Source organism: Oculina patagonica, chromosome 2 (genome assembly GCF_052425735.1).
Source record: "Oculina patagonica isolate OP01 chromosome 2, crgOcupat, whole genome shotgun sequence".
Taxonomy (NCBI): domain Eukaryota; kingdom Metazoa; phylum Cnidaria; class Anthozoa; order Scleractinia; family Oculinidae; genus Oculina; species Oculina patagonica.
Window position 1 is genome coordinate 27,704,055 of NC_135759.1, and position 22,110 is coordinate 27,726,164.

Below are 22,110 nucleotides of genomic sequence, written 5' to 3' on the forward strand. Positions count from 1 at the left end.
AACACATTTTTACACACAAGTTACAATAAAAGGTAAATAATACCAAATGTGGTGGATGAATAAGTGCAAACAGGGTTCTGATCCTGGTATAAGGTGAAGCCTGGTGTCGAGCCTGGATCCAGCTGGAGCTTATCCTGGTTTCCGTAGCATTAAGCGCAGGGGGGGGGGGAAGCAACTTCCCATACATTCTCTTATATGAAATCTGAGCGATGCTCTCACAACTTGCAAAGCAATCATCGGGGCGGTAGTCAGCGGATGTCTCTAAGGCGCATGAGCAGCTCCTTTCTTTGTGAACTTGCCAAAACAAAAACAACATGGGACCAGTGAGAGAGTTCGATTTTTTTATATATGTAGTAATAAAAAAGAATTTCTAAGTTTTGTCTTTAAAGCAGCGAAAATTTCTCCGGAAAGGTTCTTGGTGTCAATATGTGGTGTTTGTTATGAAATAAAACCATCACGGGAATGGTAATGAAAACGTGTCGATCGAATATTCCCGCGCTGGTCGGAGCTATTGTTCTTGCTCTATTGTTTGAGGTTGTTTGTTGACTTGGTCTTTCTTTGTTTTACTTCATTTACAATCCCCATGGGGGCCAGTTGAAAATCGTGGTACAAACATGTCAAACATTTGCATTTCAGCACTGAAAAGTAGCACGGCATCACAAAATTCTGCGTTCTTAAAACTACACGACGATGACGAAATTTTCGGATTTAAACACGCTGCTTTTAGATTTTTAGTTAAGAGAATTGAACCCCTTTATAATAAGTGATTCCATGACAGCAGCTTCCATTTCGCGGGAAAAGATTGCCTGTTGCATCATCGTCCAAAAACCGCTGACTACATCGTGAATTGATCGCTTTGCAAGTTGTGAGAGCATCGCTACTCGGTCCCAGACCTCGTTTCTTCCCCCCCCCCCTGATTAAGCGGCTAGGACTATTTGTATCCCCCCCCCCCACTTGATGGGATGCTAGTTGCAGGGTTACCCCCAGCTGTAAATTCGCCGGTACCCATTTAAACACCTGGGTGGAGAGAGGTACTATTAGTGTGAGAGTAAAGTCTCTTGCTTAAAAACACAACGTGGTGCCCTGGCCAGGACTCGAACCCGGACCACTCGACCCGGAGTCCGGTGCACTAACCACTGTGCCTCCAATCATGGTGTAAAAGCCTAACATGTTCAAAAGGTTGTCTAAGGAGGGGGATTAACAGAGAAGGGAGCGATTATTTAAAAAGAAGGTTTTACGGTATGCGTCACCTTCCCGGCACATTATAACGTAATGAAATGGACTTTTACCGATTTCCATGATTTCATTAACATTTAGAATCAGGACCCTTTTCCAGCCATAGCCCGGGCATAGCTGATCGTGATGACCGCTGACTATTTTATCATTCTTTGCTTGTCTTCAGTTTACACTCTTTTTTATATAAAAGAAGGTCTAGATTTCGGCCGAGGCCGAACGATCTTAATTTTTTCGAAGATTTGAGCCTAAAATGATCTTATTTTTTTAAATTTTAAAAACAAAATGATATTGATATTGCATTCGCAACCAATACGTATCATGCTCATCATGTATCATATTCATTGGTTTATTATATTTGATATATTTGATATACAGGTCAGGATTGAATGAAGATTTATTTATTTATATTTCGGTACATATGCATGATATATTTGTCATGGATCACTCACAACAAATAGAAAAAAAAAAAAATTTCGTTCATAACCAAATTTTTAGCCTTGAGCTCGTTCTTAGGATGTTTTATATATTTTTTTTTCATCCTCGACGATCTTATTCAAAAGGTTCTAATATATAAAAAGAGTGTATTAGGAATTGTATATTGGTCATAGTTTATCCTTTGTTTGTAAATAGTGTGCAAAAACTGAAGCCAATCTATCAACTGAAACAACTAAAACCAAGAGCGAACAAACTCGAAATCTCTTTAAAAATTTGACATCAATATTCTCTGTCAATATATTTGTCAGTTCGTTTGTTATAGTTTACTTTGGTTTTACCTTTTCTTCTTTGTGTTTCTGAGGTGTTCGCGTGCAGAAGCGAACGCTATGTCCTGGCACCAGCGGCCTCTCGACACATCGCTGTCATAATTATTAATTGTGGAAGATCGAGCTGTATTCTCTTATTATAAACTGATCCACTTATTTTTTTTTTTTTACCCGGTACCTTCAAGCTACTCAGTACTACCTGCCCCAGTTCCCTTACCAAACTTCCATGTACTTCGAATCGAGTGCACCCGTCTTTCCCTTGACAATTTTTTTTAGAATATGACAAACGAATCGAAGCGTTTGTCTAGGAAGATGAGAATATCAAGGGACTAGGGCGCAGTCTGATAAATAAGGCGCAGATTGGTAACCATGATTTGTGATTTTTAGCCAAAAGATATTCTTAAATAGCCTGCGATAGAAGCTGCTTCTTTCGATTTTTACCTGTTGCAGGCTAAAAATAAACTGCTTTTCTGAACAGATTTTCGTGAGTTTTCCAAACTGGGGGCATACTTTTTTTTCGAGGCTAAAAGTGTCGTTATGGTCTCGATCCCGATTTAGCCGATTGCATCTACTAACGAAATACCTGGCCGATTAAAATAGGTACTTGATTAAATAATACGTTGCTTGCGCATCCATGATAAAAATCTGATGATAACTTTTTCACCGTCAACTAATTAACTTTCCAGTATTAAATTGTAAAGAACGTTGTTTTGTGTACTTTTAACTTGTCGATTCCGGTAACCCTATAGCGTATTACAACATACAACAATAAAAAGCCTCTCGAGTTAAATTCAAACCAGAAACGCGAAATCACATCAAAAACGGCCCAAGTTGAGTTCTAGAGCATTTCATTGGCTTTCCGAGACATTTTGAGCCTCACATGTCCCCGGGGAGTCACGCGAGCAACAAGACAGGAAATGATGTAGGTACTCATTTGATGTTGCTCAAAACATATTATCGTCGCTGAGCCATGGCGAGCACTCATCGCTAAAGGCCTCGAGTCCCATTTATGTTTCTTCTCCATGCGCGTGTAATTCACTTCATCCCGCAGTTTCTAACGGACCACGTGGTCTTCAACTCTCAAAGGGCCTTAGCCTGGAGTCAGGGAAAATCCAGTGACGATAGGTAAGACGTTGTTTATTCGCTTTCTGTAACATGCACGGTAACACCCCCGGTCAAACAAACGCTTGCCTAATAAGGCTATAAATTACATTAGCTCGTCAATGCAAGAAATTTTACCGCATCCCTCGATATCAGTTTAAATGTGTGTAAAAATACGTCGATTGTTGAATGTTTTGACCATGTGCTATCGGGTTTATTCTGTTTCACGCGAGTAAGCAGCAGCCCTCAGTTAAAATATTCCCGCCTTAATGGGTCACCGAGCCATTTGCTTACAAGTGGCTACGTTTCGCGTCAAAATACATCTCGTAGAGCCCTTAGCAATATAAAAATAGCCCTTCAATCGGTCCGCGTATTTCTACACAACATTTATTGTATGATCGCAAACTATTTAACATCATTAAAGCTTGAGTAGAAGTTGCAATTTTTCATTGTCGAGATCTTCGCTAATGGTTGTAATGGTCTTGTTTGCATTTAAGATTAACGAAGTAAGCTAGCAATTAATTAGGGCAAGTTACGACGCTCTATAAAGTCATCTACGTAGATTTAAGCCTTGTTTTATTTGCGCATAGCAAGGTGAATTAGCCATGTTTGACATAGAGAGCGCATGGCCTCGAGTGCCGGTGAAATTGGTTTATATAAATTGGAAATGTAAGAAGGAGAAAATTATTATCCAAGAGGATGAATGACAGGTTTTTATGTGGATGGATAAAGTAAAGATCGAAGGGACGACCTTTCTTTTAAAATATAAGAAGTCTTTTTCTCGTACTATTTTGCAAACTTTGCTCAGTGGTTAGTAGAGTGATAATTTCTAAACAACCTTCGCAAACGAATGAATCCTTCGTTGTTAGCTATATTTCAATCTGTACATATCTTGCTTCGTCGAATTCCACCGGAAATGAGCTTTCATTTTGTCCATCACAACGGGCATTAAGGTTTTAATTCCTCCAAATCTCTTGACAATTCGTTTTGCACTTTTTTTCTAAACCATCCCGCAAAACGCAAATTTGGGAATCACAGCTAAGTTGATGACATCATTATTTTTTTGTCGTAAACAATTAGCAGGCTATAATATTCGGTTTTGTCTGTTGCATGTTTTAATTTAAGCATACATCTCTGTTTTATTACAAATTTCGTCTGCTTCCTGAGAACTTCCTGAAAGGAAATGCCATGAAAGCCTCCAAACAATACAAATAACCTGTTGTGCACGTGATCTTTGACGTCATATCGCCGGATCTCCATGGCAACTAGCGGTATCTTGACTGAAACGGAAGTTCGTCTTGACCTTATTGCACCTTGTGTCTTCTCGAAAAAAGACTTTTTGTTGTGCCAACATAATTTGTACTATTTACAACCTTCAACATTCACCCCAGGAAAGTGTTTTATGTGTTGAAGTATACGCGGAGTTAGTTACGCTTTTGATAATTAACATACCAACGCATAACTATTGACACATCGACCAGGCTTGAAACTTTGAAATTTGCAGATTTTCTTAAAATAGGAACAGAACTTCACGTAAGAAAATAACACTGTCGAATATTGTCACCTTCATTTAGTTCAGCTCGGTTCAACGAAACAAAAGCATTTTGTTTTTCCTTTTTTTTTAATCATGCCTTTATGGCCGCCCTACCGCGATTTCAGAGAAAGAAACATGTTTACTACAAGCACATTGAAAAGGGTGTAACAGGTTTTCAATAATCGGGTAATTTTAAGTGAAGGTGCTGTACAAATTCTAATCTTACCGCGTAAAACAGTGAGAAGTAAACTTGTTATATATTTTCCACTCTCTCTCACTGCTAAAAGACGTTCTTATTTCTGACAAGAGGAGAGCTAAAAAAATATGTGTTCAAACACGAGGCAGCCGAAGGTTTCTAATTCTAGAATAGGTAAACAAGCAAGCGCCAGACGGCTTTGGTCTCGAGCATATCCGCTATATCAGGACTATATCAGGGAATTGCGCATTGTAATGAGAAAAGAATGGGGCTTTATGTTGTTTCGAACGAGTCGACGGTCTTCTTTTCGCCCTAATGTTAACAGTCAAATCCTCTAGCTATTTGGTCTGTATACGTCCTATGTGGCAGAATGTGGTTGAAAAATAAAACAAGTTCCCACTGAAAACAGTTTATTAGCCTCGTGATCTGCATGAACACTTAAAAAGATGGGTAGAAACTTGTTAATGATCTGTTATAGATTTGATTCACTTGCTAACGATTGCATGCGGGTACAATTACTAAAAACGCGCTCAGGATAACCTGAAAAAGAACTTGATCAAACGCGCATCGAAAATAATGTCCAATACACGTGTGTTCTGACCGTCATTAATAACGGGCCGGATTTTGTGGTTACAACTTAATTATGTTTTTTCTCAAGGGAGGTAAAAAACGAATAAAGCACCTGAAAAAGACGGGTGCATTTTTATTCGTTTTTCTCCGCATTCAAGTAGCCATTTAGTACTTTAAAAGATTACAGAAAAAGCATTTATAGCGTTAACGTTTTATAATGATTGAGATGGTTACTGAAGGAAATCGAGGCTTTCGCGAATAGCTTCATACCTTTGCTAAATATAGCAATCTGGCAGAGTACGAGTTCTCATTGGCTACTTACTGCCAACCACAATTTGGTGACGTAAATAGCGAATAAGGGGGCGGTGTAACTTGGTTAAACTCTACAAAAGTCTTTTTCCGCGGTTTTGTTACAGAAAGTTATTATATTAACGCTAAAGAAAAGGGGTTAGGAAGATTAAAATGAAATTTGCTTTGAACATTTTATTATAGTTGCTTGCATGCGAATTGCTTCATTTCCCGACCGTTGTACCGTACTACGGATAGCGGAAAGCAATTCTATCATACGCCATGTTAACATGACCCCAAGTTACGTTAAAGCCGCCAAAATGATAAGTACAACATGTTTAAAGATATAAATGGCAGTTTTGACGGGCTGATTTATAAAATTTTATTTGTTATTATGTTTTATTGCTGGTTGCGTTGGGCTAGTTAGATGGTTCAGTAGTATGTTGTAGCTTGGCAAAGCCATCATATTATATTGATTACCCATGATCATTGATGTTCCAAAAATCCTCGCAAAACATTCAAGTGATCGTATACGTTCTGGAAATAATTTTTTTTTCTTAGTCGGTTCTTGCCAAATCTATACAATATATAAAGAACTTTGGAAAGTAGATATAACCCTTTTGCTTAAAAAACGATCAAGCGAAATTGATATTGGAAACCAACGCTTTTTTTTTTTTAAATCAGGCATGTTTGTTAAAACTCCGAATCTCAGACAGCTGATATTCCACTGATTGCTTGTATGTTTTCTTAGCTAACCAGTGACTTAGACAGCTCGATGGATATGTGAAGTTTAAAGGCAAACAATACTGCTAAGTCAGAAAGTTAACAAGCTGGAAAGAATTCAAGTAATTGTATAAGTGCTTTGTAATTAACCTCTTTGTGCACATGAAAATTGAAATCCACAAGATTGAAATCATTTTCTGTCGAGAAAATCTTATAAAGATACCTTTTCTCGCAACTTGGAGCTAAAAGCATTCGAATACAATGAGAGAGCTAAATTAGGCGCCATCGTTTAAGCAGTAAAAATGGTTTCTTTGGAACTTTTGGTTGTGCCAAATTTCAGCTCATTAGCATTGGGACGAAGATTGCACTATTACGACCACTGTCACAATATCGGCCAAGCGTTGATTCTTTAGGCTTTTGAAAAACCTTGAAAGGCTATTTGATTAGAGCCTTTGTTCATTGGCTGCGGCGGTGACATTTGTGAATGGTAGCTTTTAAACAAAAGGTATGCCTTGTGTATTAGCACAGAAATCAAATGTTTAGTAACCATCTAAGGGGAGGAGAAGTTTGATTTTATGTGGTTATTACAAGATTAATATGATCGTGGTCGCCGTTGATGCCTTTGAAATGCTTGGTAAGCACACGAATTGGTAATGTAAACCTTAATACGCGAGTTACTTAATCAAGTGAAACGAGTGCGACTTCATTATTGTGAAGTCCTCCACGCTGGGAAAATTTGTTTACGTTCTCCTAATATTGTTGTAGCCAACTAACATAGTCAGTTAGATCTTGAAGAGATTGTGTGTTTTGAATCTCCGATCGCTTCCATGTTGTGATGTTTTGCTTCAACGACCCGAGTAGGCTGAAAGGCTATTTGAGTGGCATGTATATTGACTGGCTTCGTACATTTAACATAACATGTACCAAATAGCAGCCTTTTCGCGACGCTGAATCAATGCCTGATTAAAACTACACTATTGGAGGTATCAGCAAAGTGTAAAGAACGCCCCATTCTATCGCCACGTTTGTATTCAAAAACACTTTCCTCGGTAAAGCGCATTTTAAAGAAACACGTTAGTTTAACTATGCGAATAAGTAAAGCAAAGCAAGGTTGACGCATCAGTCAGAGTGAACAATGGCCCATTTCCTGTTTCGCATATTTATAAGCGACTTTTCGAGTCTTTTAGTTTATCCCAAAATAAGCTACATTCGAGCAAAATTTGTGAGACCCGAGTGTATGGCGCGAACGTTTGAAACTTCACTGACCACTTTCAGAAAGAAAATTGGTAATAAAGAGACTCAAGATACCCACTCACTTATAGCTATGGATTCATGAAACATTAGGGAAGACTTCACAATAACGCGACCTTGGCACTCTAGCTAAAAATACAGTAAAACACTGAAAATCTACGTCATTCCCTTGGAGTTACTAGATGAAAGTCAACTGAAGAAATTCGAAGAGTTTTTTGGGGGGTGTGCTAAGGTACCGGAATATTTTCCTTTCATTCAATAGTGAACGTATGTTTTGGAGTGAAAATATATGGTGCTTCGGTGATGCAGTGATATTTTTGTTTGTACCTAGGTTTTTATTTGTTTTTCTAACAAGCCTGATAATAACTTTAAAGTAACTGAGATCAAATTAGAAAAACATTCGAGCTACTTTTCGTTGCGGAAAGTAGTACAATTTTCAATTTACTCAATTATAGTGCCAGTTTTGTTTTAGCGGGCGCCAATATGGTGCAATTAAGTTTCTTGCTTTTCTCCTTATATATCTGCGTTAATTCCATTTGACTTTTAAAAAGAGGGAGATGTATGGTGCAAGAGAAATGTTTTAACATTTGAATTGCGCCATTTATACTTCACGATTGCCATTTGGGACATTAATTTCAGTGGAAGTGACTTACAAACATATATATATACTTTCAATTGTACCGTAAGCCACACTTCAATTTTGACACATATGTGTCAGTTGATACAGCATACCTCCAGTAGTCCTCTTAGTTTTGGCTCGCTGCGTCACGTATTTAGCTCGCTGCGTCGTGTTAAGAGCAATCGCGCGGGAGAAAAATATTCGATGCTTCCTAAAACATTCTTTCTTTGAAAGGAGGAGGATCCATCTGCCCGGCATGCACTGCGAGCATAAATATTAGGTTATGATTTGGTCTTTCACAGCATCTACTTTCAAGATTACAATCCTTATCCGAAATACAGCAGCTCGAACTGTTACACGTACTACCGGTAGGAAACTGGATCACATAAAACCTCTGTGCTAAAGAAGTTCCACTGGCTACCAGTCCGCCTACCGTATACTGAATTTATATAATTCTCGCGCCTTCCTACATACACCTCTCGACTAACATTAAGGTCTTCTTCTCAGCACCTCTCTGGCAAATCCTTAAGGTCTAGATTAAAGACAGTACGTTTGCTGTTGCGGCGCCGAGACTATGGAAAACAATCCCACTCGAACTAAGATCTAGTGTTTCTATTGTCATTCTAAAAGGGAATTAAAAACGTATCTTTTAAAACTAGCATTTATATACAGTTATATTTTTTCAATTTTTAGCTACATTTTAACTTATGTTTTCAACAATGCTTTGTTGTTTTTTTAATTTAATTTTAAAGAGTTTTAACTATCTTTCCTTTATCTTTTTAATATTCAGTTTTGTTTCCTGGTTTTGTTGTAAGGATCAAGAATTAGAGTAAATAATTTGATCTCCACCCTTTATTTCGTACAGGTAATAATGATTTAAAGGAATTCGGGATAAATCAGTATTTGTAAATTGTTTCAAAGGCTAACTAAATTGCATGAGCCCGCAGGGCGAGTGCAATTTGTAGTCTTTGAAAAATTTACGAGTGCTGATTTATCCCAAATTGTACGAGAAAAATCATGTGATTACTTGTTAATAATACACATACAAATATTTCACTTGAAGTGGATGACAAACAAAACGTGTTCAGTGGCTTACCCTTTCCGAATTCGTTCTTAAACATAACGGAGTTGCCGGGCTTTGTAAAATCCAGATACCGCTAGGGAATTTTAAATCTCTCTGTCATGCATTATCAGGTGCTTTTATCCTTATTCAGTTGTATTGGTTTGGGCTGAATTCGAAATGTCCAACTTCAATTCACGCTTGTAATCTTTCTTCCTTACGAGCCCTCGCGTAAGAAAATCCACGATTGGTAGCTTTCAGTAGTTCCGTAAAGCCTCTCTTGTGCTGTACAAACGTCCAATTCCTAGTACTTTGGTTTATATACTTATAACTTTCGTTAAATCGGTCAAACTTTTCATGAATCGTATGTTTTACTCAATTTTTGCTCTCTCAAACACTCCGACATCGGCCGCCATTTTGTTTTGGCGCGCTTTCCGACTTTCCTGTCAATCAATTTAATTTCAACTTTCTAGCGCTGTTTGGGATTAACTGACGTGCTCTCAGCCAATAAGCATGCAGAAATTTTTGTATGTATAATATTACGCTGGCAGTAAAGAAGTAATAAATGGCCATTCTGGAGTGAATTTCTGTTTGTTTAACATAAAGAGAAAGCTTGGATAAGGAGTTTCAGCTACATCACAAAATTTACCACTCGCTCAGACCCGACCCTCTTCCTCCGTAAAGTCGAACGTGGTAAAGCGTAGCAATAAAAAGAAAATGGAAATCACGCCGCCTTTTCAGTTTCCAGATTCAGTGTTGAGTTTGACCGTCCTGACTGTACCACTGACAGAAAAAGAGAACGAGAAAGTATTACCTATAAACAGTATGGTGAAACCGATCAGATCCTGAAGCAAAAATCCGACAGTGGTGCCGACGGCAAGCGCGGGAAAAAAATCATAGCGTAAGGCAAATCACAAATGTCTCCTAATTGGCTGAATAAACAGTTTGTTTGTTGTGATTGGCTGAAAGCACGTTGCGCAAGTTTTTTAACCAATTACAGACCTCGACAATATTTCCTCCGGCGAAACACACCGTGCAAAGCGGTGGACTCTTTCTTCTTGCATGTATTTTGGTTAACATTTACGGCAAAACATCGAACAAGCAACTCTCTTCTCTTTGAGCAAATTTTAAGAGTCGCCAGTGCAGCTAGCCGAATCATCGTTTGTTCCGACTGGAACAGCTAGAAAAATCTCCCCGCGGGTAACGGGAAATCTCGAGTGGCTAACACCCGTTCGGCTAGACAAACAAATCACAGGATTCATAGTGTTTGCTTCGCTTACGTAGCGCCCGTGTAATTGGAATAATTTTTAATCTCCCGGTCTTTTATTAATCAATGCCATTCTGAGGTTTTCTTCACTACAAAGACGGTTTCGTTATGTTGTAATATGTCATGGGTGTTATTGTGCTACATTAATATATATACTAGTTATGCAACTCTTTCGGTTTTTTTTTTTTTTTTTTTTTTTTTTTTTTTTTTTTGGGGGTTTTTGATAAAAATTTTTTTTTTTTTTTTTTTTTTTTTATTTTTTTAATAGGGTTGGTATTTTTTTTTTTTTTTTTTATATAAGCTTATTGAATGGTCTTTGCGAGCATGCGAGCACAGCGCGTAGCGTTTTTCTTTGCGAGGCACGAGCGCCGACAAAAGTTAGCCTTGCGAGCAACGAGCACTCGTCAAAAAGCTACCTCAACTAAAAACCGGGCAGGCGAACACTTGTAAAAAAAAATATGCGACTGAGCACGACCAAACGAGCACCTACTAAAATTTTGCGAGCATTCCGAGCAGAAACCTTATTTTTTCGAGCATTGTTTTTGGGGACCTTCTATAATTCCGATTGTAACCTGGTCTATCTAGTCTCAATAGCTAAATGTGTTACGTAATATCTGCTTAGGAACTGCAATGGCTAAGCGACCATTTGATTAGACAATTCTCTTATAAAGATGGTGGTATATCTTAGGATATATCGTAAGATTGCAACAAGATGGCTAAATATTTTTTTTTTCGATTTAGTGCATATTGCCTTTTTTCGTTTTATAAAAAAGATAAACAAAAATAAAGCGCATATTAAATATAAATGATTTTCTTTGAAGTCAGTTTCTTTTCGAAGAAACAATAGCCGAAGGGCGAGCAAACTGCGTGTCAGTTACATCAAACAAGAGCTGTATAAAAACCCGCCCACCTTATTTCCTAAAAGAAAAAATCGACCTCTTTTCAAATGCATAAAACATCGCGATCCGTGTAAGCCGCGCTGCTATTCGCTGCTTGCCAGCGACTGTCCATTTCTTATGTAAATAAAGGGGGTGGATCAACTTCAATTGAACGATGCAAAGATAGATTCGCCTTCTCTTTAATATAGCGTTAACCAGATGATACTAAAGTTCGTCACCGCAACACAAGCGATCCTAACGTAACTATTATTGTGACAGCGCCCAGGTATAAAAATTGCTAGAGGATATTTTACAGTAGATTATTGTTTGGGCTTATTATCGACGGAGCGGTTTTTCCCACAGCTCATAATCACACCACTTGCAAGCCGGTGATCACGTCCACCAAAAACAAGTTTGTTATTTTTATTTATGATGATAGTTTTTTTAATGTTCATGATTTATATGTCTTCTGTTTATAAATGTCAACACGGTTTTAAATCGAAGTCAAAGTGAGGGGCAGCCAGCAAACTCGAAATTCTTGGTCACCTTAGTGGTGGTGAAGATGTAGTTGCCACGCTACGCGTTTTGGGCAAAGGAATAGCCCCTATTCAAGTCTAGCTATTGATATATTGTCCTTATTGTTGAAAAAAAATTAAGGTACATACGTGGCTTTTACATACACCTTTGTTTTTGTGAATTTTGTAACGGCAGTCTTGCTTACATCCGAGATAATGTTATTGTTAGTCGCTTGGCAATTTATTGCAAGAAGGTTCACAAAATGTAAATTGATTGTATTGTGATAATAGCGTCTTTGACGATAACTCACATTTTAAAAAAATATTCATAGGGAAACTGAAGTTTTAATACGAACACGAAGCTATAATACGCACCTCATATGTACTGGCCGTGTTTATGTAAGAAAAAAAAAAAGATTTTGCAACGAATATTATTCAATTATAATTATAGCAACTGTTCAGCCGCTCCCGAAGTTTTTATCAGATGTGAAAAAATATATTTTTTATAAACACACGGTCGTAAATTTGAAAAACATGTTTCGGATGAGCCTTCGCCGATCGTCAGTTTCGACTACAATTAAACCGCTAGTCGCTGTAATATATTTGTATTGTTTGTTGCCGGAAAATTATTCTTTTAAAAGAAAGCAAAGCAAAATACGCTACGGCCGTTTCTTTTTTACAGGAAGCAAAAGCTACATAAAAGACACTTGCTAAAAGAAAAAATAAATTATTCTCAATTTCAGCTTTAGATAAATTAATCAAAAACATTGAAGGTTACAGTGTCAATCAAGCACGCGTTTAGAAGTAAACCCGTATCTTATTGGGCGTTCGTATCAGAGAGCCGGCCTCCTTTATAAAGATGAATGATTAGGGATAAGTAGCATACAAGGAAAAATACTGACCGAGAAATGAATTCATTTCTTGTGACTTGAAATTAGTGCACCATTCATTAACTTAATAAATATTTTTTTCTCTTCTTCTAGTCTACCCGGGAAAATGTGTATTGTTTATGTGTTTGGAACAAACAATTTAGCGTAAATTGGAAATTATGAAATATTGTAAAAAGCAAAGAAGCCTGGATGGGTTTGAATATCGACGGTAAAAAAAAAATATATATTTATTGCGAGATTCTGCAGATGTTTCTGGTGTGAAACTTTGTTTATATTACTTAAACAATTAGCTGAAGAATTTCAGAGGCAAAGGCTTTGAAGATTTTTTCTTTTCATCGTTATTTCCTTTAAGCGGGGCTTACTTTTGGGAACGCGTGTGCGCTTTCACGAATCGATCTGTATAAGGATTGACAATGGCATAAAACTTTTCGTCACGGTGTAAAGCCGAAATTTACGCTAGAGGGGAAAATTCTCCATCGTCACAGCCAAAATCAAAGTGCAGATCAAACTGCATATTCTTCTAGGGTTGTTTTCAATTACTGCTATGGGCAGCTGACTTCTTTGTTTGCTTTTAGAACCACTGCTAAAAGAACAATAACTATATGCCGTCAATGTTTTACAGTTAGCGCACGGAAATATTGTAATGTTATGGCGCGAATCTGTGTACTATCTCAGCCTTAAATCGCCACGGGAAAACGCTAAGAAGGTTCTACCCTGTTTTTGAATGTTTTTTATTATTTAAGCTTACTAGCTATATGAGCATTTTCTTTCTAAAAAAAATTGCCGGTTGCTCTATTAGATTACTATGAGAGCGCCCCCTTAACTAGCAAGGCCCGCGCGGAAGACCTTGTGTTTACTTATGTAAGTGACCCGAGCAAATCCTCCAATGTGAAATTTTGAGTTTCGTTGTAGTTTGAAACGAGCAGTAGTCAACACGTCGTTAAGACTGCTTGTTCATTCGTTTAAAAATGGTTTTTCTTTAGCTCATTTAACCGAGCAAATTATCAGTAGTGAATAAAGGATTTCTAGCAGGAGTTGGGAAAACATAAAATACGCGTTTGAAAATTTCGACAGGGAACGCATAATATTTTCCACGTCACAAAGCAACGCCTTCAGTTATATCAATCATATTTCGTTAATCAAAAATGGCTAATACGCTTTTATATTTGGAAATCCGACAGCGAAAAAAACCTCCCGTTTACACGGCCCGTGCAGGAAATTTTACCTTGCGGAAAAAAACGAAAACGAAAATTTCAGCTGTTTTCAATAGCTAAATTGATGACATGTAGGCATGAAAATTTTATGCCCTACCTGACAACCTAATCTATTTTTGAATTAATTAACATTAAAGATAAATTTTCAAATTTACTTTGTTTGTAGGTAGGTGAATTTTCTTGCGGATGGAGCTTGAGTACATAGACTTGGAAACAACTGGAATCGCCAGCTCAGGTAAGCTAGCAAAAAATGAAGCTGAATCGCTTTTAAAAAAGGACAAGTTTATTTCCCGCCACACGAAACAGAATGATAATTTAAATATTCGACTTATGTGCGAGTCCGGGTATAGAAATAATCTTTATTGACTCGCCGCGAACCTTGGGGAGTGCTAGTCAATAGACTTCTTAGGGCAGCGGAGGGATTTCTGTTAAATCGGTTAATTTTTACTTTTTCAAAAAACAAAATCGAGGCGAAGATGTTTGAATGCGGAGAGCGGGATTCTAGTCACAACCAATTATTCACCGTTCGATAAAAGCAAAGTTTGTCGCTAAATGAAATTCGTCGCAATTAACTTTCACCCGATATTGTATGTTTTGTGTGCACTATTTTGTTTCTCGCGTCAAAAGGCCAAATACTTAGCAACTTGCTTTCGTTGGTTGGCCTCTGTTTTGTATGGCTGCTACAACTTCTTGTACTGACTAATGCCACGATTCTGAATAAGAAACAAATTCGCCCTGGATATACGCGATTTGCGAATCATTACAATTTAAGAATACCGCCGAAATTCTGAGTTTGCCTTTCTTGTTAGCAAGAAATTAGATTTGGCCGGCAGTTGACGGGTTACTCGTTACCGATACGTTGGGCGTACTGGTCTTTGAGGCGGAATTAGTTGTAAATCTCGAGTAAGGCGGATATTTTATACCAACTCGATCGTCCTAACATATTCTATATCTTTGCGTTTTTTTAATACGTTCTGCAAATGCGCCATTGGCCCAGTTTGTAAAACGTGGCGCAGTACGATATTGCTATGGTTTGTAATGAACTGGATTGAGAAGGCGACAATCGCATCATTTTCTTCCCGCGTTGAGCAAAATAGATACCGTATATATAATCAGTTGCATTGAATGTGTGTATACCTCTAATAAATGATACAGGATCACAGGTTTCTTTTTAAATATTTAAATTTTTAAGGGGCTTAGTTTTGAATTCCGTTGATCGACTTAGCGCAGTATATGGGTCTTGTCCGACGGACCTCAGTTCTTGTTTTAGAGATTTGAAACTATTTTGTTTGACGCTGGAGGCAAGTTTTGTTTTGTCACAATAACGTTGCATGCAATTTTGTTTTTCCTGATAGATACACACATTTTGAATATAAATTAAACATCGAAGTTTTCATACACGCTACTCCACAGGAAGGAACCCGGAGAAAGCGTTCCTAACTTTATACACTAATTTCTTTGCTTTGAAATCGGCTTTTTAAAAATAAATTGCCATGTCTGCATAACAGAGACACAATATTGCTTCAAACAGACGGCGACCAGCATTTCCCATTTTTAACTATCTGTTTTTTTCCTACGCCGTTATAGCTATAAGTCTTCGACTTTCACGTTTTATTTTAACAGGAAAAACATCGATCGACTAAGCACTCATGATTTACTTCTTCTCGATGTAGCTTCGTCAAAGAGTATCATTTTATCGTTACTTTTTTGCTGGAAATGATTTTCATTTAAAAAACCCTTGACGTTGCTTCTGTTGTTGTAGACGGCGTTTTAATTTCTGTCTATTTTTGCCTGCTACAGACTCCTCCCTATTGCCAAAAATAATATAATAAAATCGTTTCCTGCATGATATAGTTCCATATGGCTGTCGGTTAATACCTACCTAGACTTGTAACCCTCATGAAACAATTGATAAAATCACTGAAAGTTATTTTCATTCTTGCGACATAATGGAGGTGTAGAGATCAGTGCTCTTTTCCTCCCTTTTCACAAACCTTTGAAATTGAGTACAAGCTTTAATATCGTATCTGACCGACAGCCCTTATACGGCTATTTCGAAGTCTTGCAGACTGCATGGTCGATAAATTCCATATGGACTCTTGCGAACTGAGAAATAACTTAGTGAAGAGGGAAGATGAATCGTTTTATTTAGGTGAACAGGAAGTTGCCTTAAGTAAATTGTTCAGTTGGCCTATCTCTCCATGTTTGATTTGAATGCCGACTCCGCCTTTAAAACCAATCGCGAATATCGCAAATTTATTTTCTGATCTCTAGGATAACACTGTTGAACTGGTCTCGGTTCTTGCGGTGATCGGACCAAAACAACAAACGGTGGGAAGCTACCAAAAGCCACCAAACGCAGCATGCTTTTGTGTGATTGAGACATGCGCGTCTTCAAATATGTAGTACCATTTTGTCAAGATTATTATTCTTAAATCGTCTCAGTCTTAACCGCCTTTTTCCTTTAAGATTTAATATAACGTCTCCAGTGTTTTTCTATCTCAATACACTTTTACCCTGAAGTTTCCATTTACGGTAATTTACTTTTTCGCAAAAAAGTGACAATATATCATAACATAGCTTATTCAGGCCCTCTAAGATTTCAGTTGGTGATTTTGTGAAGGTTTTGTCTGTCTGTTGTTTTCTCGTATTATTTATGAAAAATTTTCACTCGTGTTTCGTCAAGGAAAAAAAAAAGGAAAAAAGAATAGAAAAAAAGGAGCATCAGCGGATAGGAATGAAATCAAAACTGTTGATACTAGCTCCCAGTTTGTTTCTCAGCCCACCGTGAGTTAGTGCACGACCCGTACATGATTTTTGTCACATCATGATGACCACCACATTTACCGCACCCTCTTGATTTGAGTGAAAAAGGTGTCTTTTACTACATGTAAAGTATTTTACACCTCTTTAACATAATTTGTCTCGTAGAAAGAATCGCGGCCCAGAAATGCTATCTGTGTGTAGAGACCTTTGAAAGTGGTCACGTAGAATCAGATTGTATTGCCTAGTTGAAATATTTTTACGTACGTGCACGTAATTTCCTGTGTTGTGGGATGCGCTGAAAAAGGTGTGAGGGATGTCATTCCCACGATATCCAAAACACTTGTGTTGCGTGATCATATCTATATTTATAACAAAGTCGATTTCATCAGCAGCTTAATAATCTCGGAGCGAGTAATCAGTCGCGATCGAATCTTTTTTCGCCGCTATTGTTTGTGGCAGTTGTCAAGAGGGCTAAAAATACGAGCGAGATTTCATTTTTTAAACCCAGTCGCGTTTGAAATTAAAAGATTTTGTATAAATTAACAAAAACCTGTAAAGGTGATCATTGTGAAACATCAAGTTCGAGAGAAATCTTGCGTGCGTGTGTCGTCATTTTGCTGTCACGCAAACGGCCCGAGGAATCAAAAAATTCGCATCACGCGTGTGCCGCTTACATTATAAAGCCCCCAACGCATCTGTCGATTGGTTGATTCGTTTTCAACCTTTGTTCGTCTCAATGGCCCCCTTGTTCACCATTGTTTATCAATCTGCATACATCTTGTCCAATAAGGACCGCGTCACGTGTGGTCAATAAAACAACGTCAAACTTTGTCACCACTTGTCCTATTTTTGCGATGCGTTGCTTGAAATTCACGCCAACAGTAGCTTAGAATTTTGCGCATTTTTACCTCTAGAGTCTTCGATCACTTAAGCACGGAGCGATTTGGTGCTTGTTGCTGCGATTTTCGCGGTGTTTTTTAAGTGTTTTAGGTGATTTGACCGGAAATTCTAAAGCGCGGGTGATTTTGTGTTGGCGGGTGATTGACAATGCGGTACATTTCAGGACGCGTTTGATTGGTTGATTTCTGACATCCAATCACTTGGATTGCATGTGTGTCGTTTACAATGAAACTTGGCTTTTTTGTCTGGGAAAGCCTGACCGGGCGAAGCTCTTCGACGTTGTATATTGAACTAAATTCAAGGTTTCAAGCGTAGATTTCGATAATTACTGGACAGCTTGCGATTGAGGAGACAACGGACAATAACAGGAGGCTCTTTTGATGAGAATGATGTGAGGGGAGAGGAATTCTTCGGCGAAATAGGAACTTTGCTTTCGAAAGGATTTTGCTCGAAAATTGGATTGAGACGTTTTCACCTACAACGCGTGATGGTTTATAAAGTAAGTTTTCTTCCTTCTTGTTTTGTGTCTGATGAGGTATAACTTATCAGAAAATAAGGTGAATAATTTATTGTATAGAGCTAGTTTCGAAAGATTCTTGCGCTTTGAATTCTACTGAGTTAGACCAGTGGTATCGCGGCGAAAGCCGAGGCCGAATGCCGCTTTGCCCGGTCGGGCGGCTCGGCTTTGAACTCCAAAACTTGCCTCTTTGTAGTTATTTTGTAAATTAGCCCGAAAAGTTTCACTGGTGGGTTTTATGATAGCATTGTGAGAGGTTTCTGACCCGTGTATACCGTTAGTAAGACATATAAACATAGCGGTGTCTTGTATTTAAAGAAAAGAATCCGAGATTATAAAGGCCATTTAGCTCTCGTTTTAGTGTGTACGGTTATGCGAACGAATCTGAACTACCGAATATTCCGCCGTTTTGGACTTTGTTATTCTTTCCACCGAGGCTATTCAAAAGATTTCGAGAGCTTATTGGTCACTATTGAGTTTCAGTTGTGCTTTTAAGCCCGTATAAGACGGCGTACATAGCATTTCAATTTGCCTTTGTGTTAGGTCAGAAGATAGTTGTAAACAGTTCTCGCGGGGATCTATTTAGACGTTAATTTAAAGCTCTACGTCGAAATGCTGCATAAAAACTACGGGTTCTGGGTTTTGAATTGACTTTTTAATATTACTCTTTGCACGCGTGATTAGTTCTACCTCATCTTATTGCAGCGTTATTGAAGTTTAATATTGTGATCATGGGTTCATGGTTTGCAATTTTTGCTATGATACACAGAATACAGTAGTAGTACATATTAAAATAGGCCGCTGTGTCGAATGCAAAAATGGATTGTAAAGAGCTGTAAATGTACCATTGAGAAGGCTGTAGTTAAATAATTTAAAGAATTTTGTGGTTTCTAGTTGGTATATTCCACTAAAATAAGCTCAATTTCGTTGCTAGTTATTCTCAGTTTTTTTGTAACCAACCGCTTCTTATGCAAATATCGAGACTTTCCTTTTCTCCAGCTAGAAATTATTTTGGTATCGGCTTTTTCATGCTAATTCGCTAATCATGTCCACTGCACTCAATTCGCGACCTTTTTGTGGTCGATTTATTGATGTTGCGAAGCGGAAAAATCGAAAATTACTGCACAAGAAAAAAAAGAAAAACGCGACGAAAACGAAGCTCTGTGATTTAATTTGATTTGCATTGTACGGGCTTACTTTTTTGTGATTTGCATTTCGCGGTAGTGTTTTAGACGCAATTGCTGAAGTATTTGTTTTATCTCGAATATAAGGTCATCCAGAGTGTAGTTTCCCTCGACTCTGATCCGCATTACTGTGCAGGTTTTAAATTTCTCATTCTGGGAACTTGGTATTGTTTGCAGTAAACCGATATCTTGTCCCTTTTGGTTTATGCTTCGATCGAAGATCACCTTTAGAACGTTCTGCGCGAGTTACGACAATAAATGAAGATTCAGAACAATGCGTAGCCATTGTTGCTTGCAAGCATTGAATACTAGAAGGGCCCCTTAAAATTCTGAAAATACCCGTCATAGCGGCAAGCTAGTGACTGAAATTTTAGAAATCCTCATTTATCTTCTGCAGAGGTTAAGTGAAACCGATCAATTTCTGAAAATCTTTTTTTTGTTCAGAAATATAAATATAAGCTGCGAATGCTAGAAAACTCAGTTTATTCATCAGAAAAAACAGGGTCAGTCTTAGCTTCCCTCGTTCAATAAAAAGCAAAACAAGAGCTCAAAGCCGAGAAGTTTAGATATTGTTTATTGTGTACAGAACTGATTAGTTCACGGGAAATGTAGTTTTTAGTTTATCAGAAACGCCAATCTCGTCATCGGAAAACCGGGAAGTTGTTGATGTTGCAAAACTCTCATATCAGTTATATTTTTGCATAAAATGCTTTGTAATCGTGACATGACAACTTTTTATTTGGCCTTAATTAAATGAGCTTAACTGCTAATTCTCTAGTCTCGGATAAATGTATAGTGTATGCAGACAAATTTAATGTTGCAATAATACACGTGCCATACATGTATATAGTGTAGATATGATCACACTTTAAAATTCCATTCAATGTGTATCATTTTGAATATTTAGTCCATGCATGTACATTTATCGTGAAGGTCTGATTGGAGTGGATTTTCTATGTCTTATCTTTTTATCAATTATGTTGAGCAGATGAAGCATTCTGCTAATATTCAAATAACAGTGTTGAAAGAATTTTTTGTATAAAACCACTGATCATAATAGTCCCTTTTGTAGGCTACATTTAGGAAAAGAAGGCTTTATGATGAGTTTTTGACATTTTCCTTATTGGTAATCTAATTACATTACTTTTAGCAAAAATCAAAAGTTATGAGAATTTCATTAGCGTTTTACAATGTATGTGTATTTGTCTCTTTTTTCTCAGACATACAAACAAGTCTTTAGGCTTAAACCAGCTAGTTTAGTTTAAATTTTTGGACTCTGATAGTCAGTTTGTTTAGTCTTTGAAGAAAAAAAAGTGTGTTGTTTGGAATTTTTCTTTGCTGAAGGATGACCTAACGAGCTTAAATGTTGTCATTCCTTACATGCCTTCAAGTTATGCCTGGTAGTGCTTGTGCTCTGCTCTGCTCTGCTATACTTAGACTTCAATGACTTTTTACATTTCCTGCATGAGGAAATATGCATTTAATGGATACTTCCACCTGCAGGAAAATGTAGAAAGGAATTTACCCTGTATACATGCAGATAATACATACATGTAATGTACATGAACGTAATGTAAATGTCCATTAGTATTTTGATTGATTTAACAACGAGTCTTTGGAGGCTGTTATACTATAATGTTTCTTTATGGTACGTTGTTATAAACTGAACTGATAAAATACAAATGTACTAAATTATTATAAAATACGTGCCTAGAGTTAGTCACTGAAGTAATTGTTTATAGATTGATACCTATAATCTCTGACCCTTGCACGAATAGAGCTGAGTGAAAGAATTGTTGCTTAGAATTCAGTGATAACCTTTCACTCTTAGTCATTGTTGTTTAAATCTGATTTTTTTTCTTAGAAGTAATTCCCTTCTTTCATTCTAAAGGTCATAGTTACACAATACAAGTGGTGTCGGACACCTGTGCCTTGATAAGGATTAGTTTATTGCTGCATGGATCCAACTGTGGATCTTCGTTATCTGATCAGAGTGTTACTAAAGCAAAACTAATAGCTGTTCATTTTGGATGTCGTATTATAGTGCTTGGCAGATGTGCGTAGACTTGGTAGAATTTAATTTAATTCTTTATGAGAAAAAACAGTTTTGCAGGATCAGTGTGTCATGCATATATTCTATACATGCTATATTTTAAAATTTGTTTTTCATTTTGAATTCTTTTACTTGATATAAACATTTTCTCCAACTTCAGCTTTGAAGGTTGTCGTGATACATACATTGTTAAAAAGACCACCCACTTTCTATGGATATTTTAAAAAATACACTCAATTACCTAGGTGTTTATTAGTAGAAGCCTTTCTTATTGTGCAACAATCTAGAAAGATTGTGTAATGTTTCATCCATAAATATATTTCAGTTTATTCATATAATTTATTTAAAAATTCTCTTTTTTTAAAGACACAGTTTATTACATGTATACTTATTTGTATAACATATAATATAATTAACACATAGTCCAGACATGGTTTTGTTCTCTCAAAGTTTGTGGGCCCGACAGAAAGTTTCTGGAGTATGATAAATATGCACATGTGTACAGTAGAGACTATAGCTGTTGGCATATCATATAGCTGTAGCAAAACATTGACAGTATTGGCAGTATGACAGTACTGCAAATTTTA

General features: G+C 37.3%; 1 protein-coding gene across 8 annotated transcripts in view; it reads left to right on the forward strand.

Moving 5' to 3' along the window:
• The first annotated feature begins 2,993 nt into the window (after nt 1-2,993).
• Nucleotides 2,994-22,110, forward strand: part of LOC144643837 (zinc finger MIZ domain-containing protein 1-like) — a 43,548-nt gene continuing 24,431 nt past the window's right edge. For 2 of the 8 annotated variants that reach the window (XM_078503209.1, XM_078503212.1), the window contains exons 1-2: nt 11,690-11,896; nt 14,270-14,338. Coding sequence is in view for 3 of the 8 variants with exons in the window: in XM_078503212.1 (XP_078359338.1) it covers nt 14,290-14,338 (49 nt within the window). In the remaining 5 variants the exon portion in view is untranslated. Of the gene's footprint in view, nt 3,123-6,952; nt 7,044-11,689; nt 11,897-14,269; nt 14,339-17,836; nt 18,269-22,110 lie in introns of those variants that run through there. The other 6 variants (XM_078503213.1, XM_078503211.1, XM_078503210.1 and 3 more) reach the window with 6 other exon arrangements.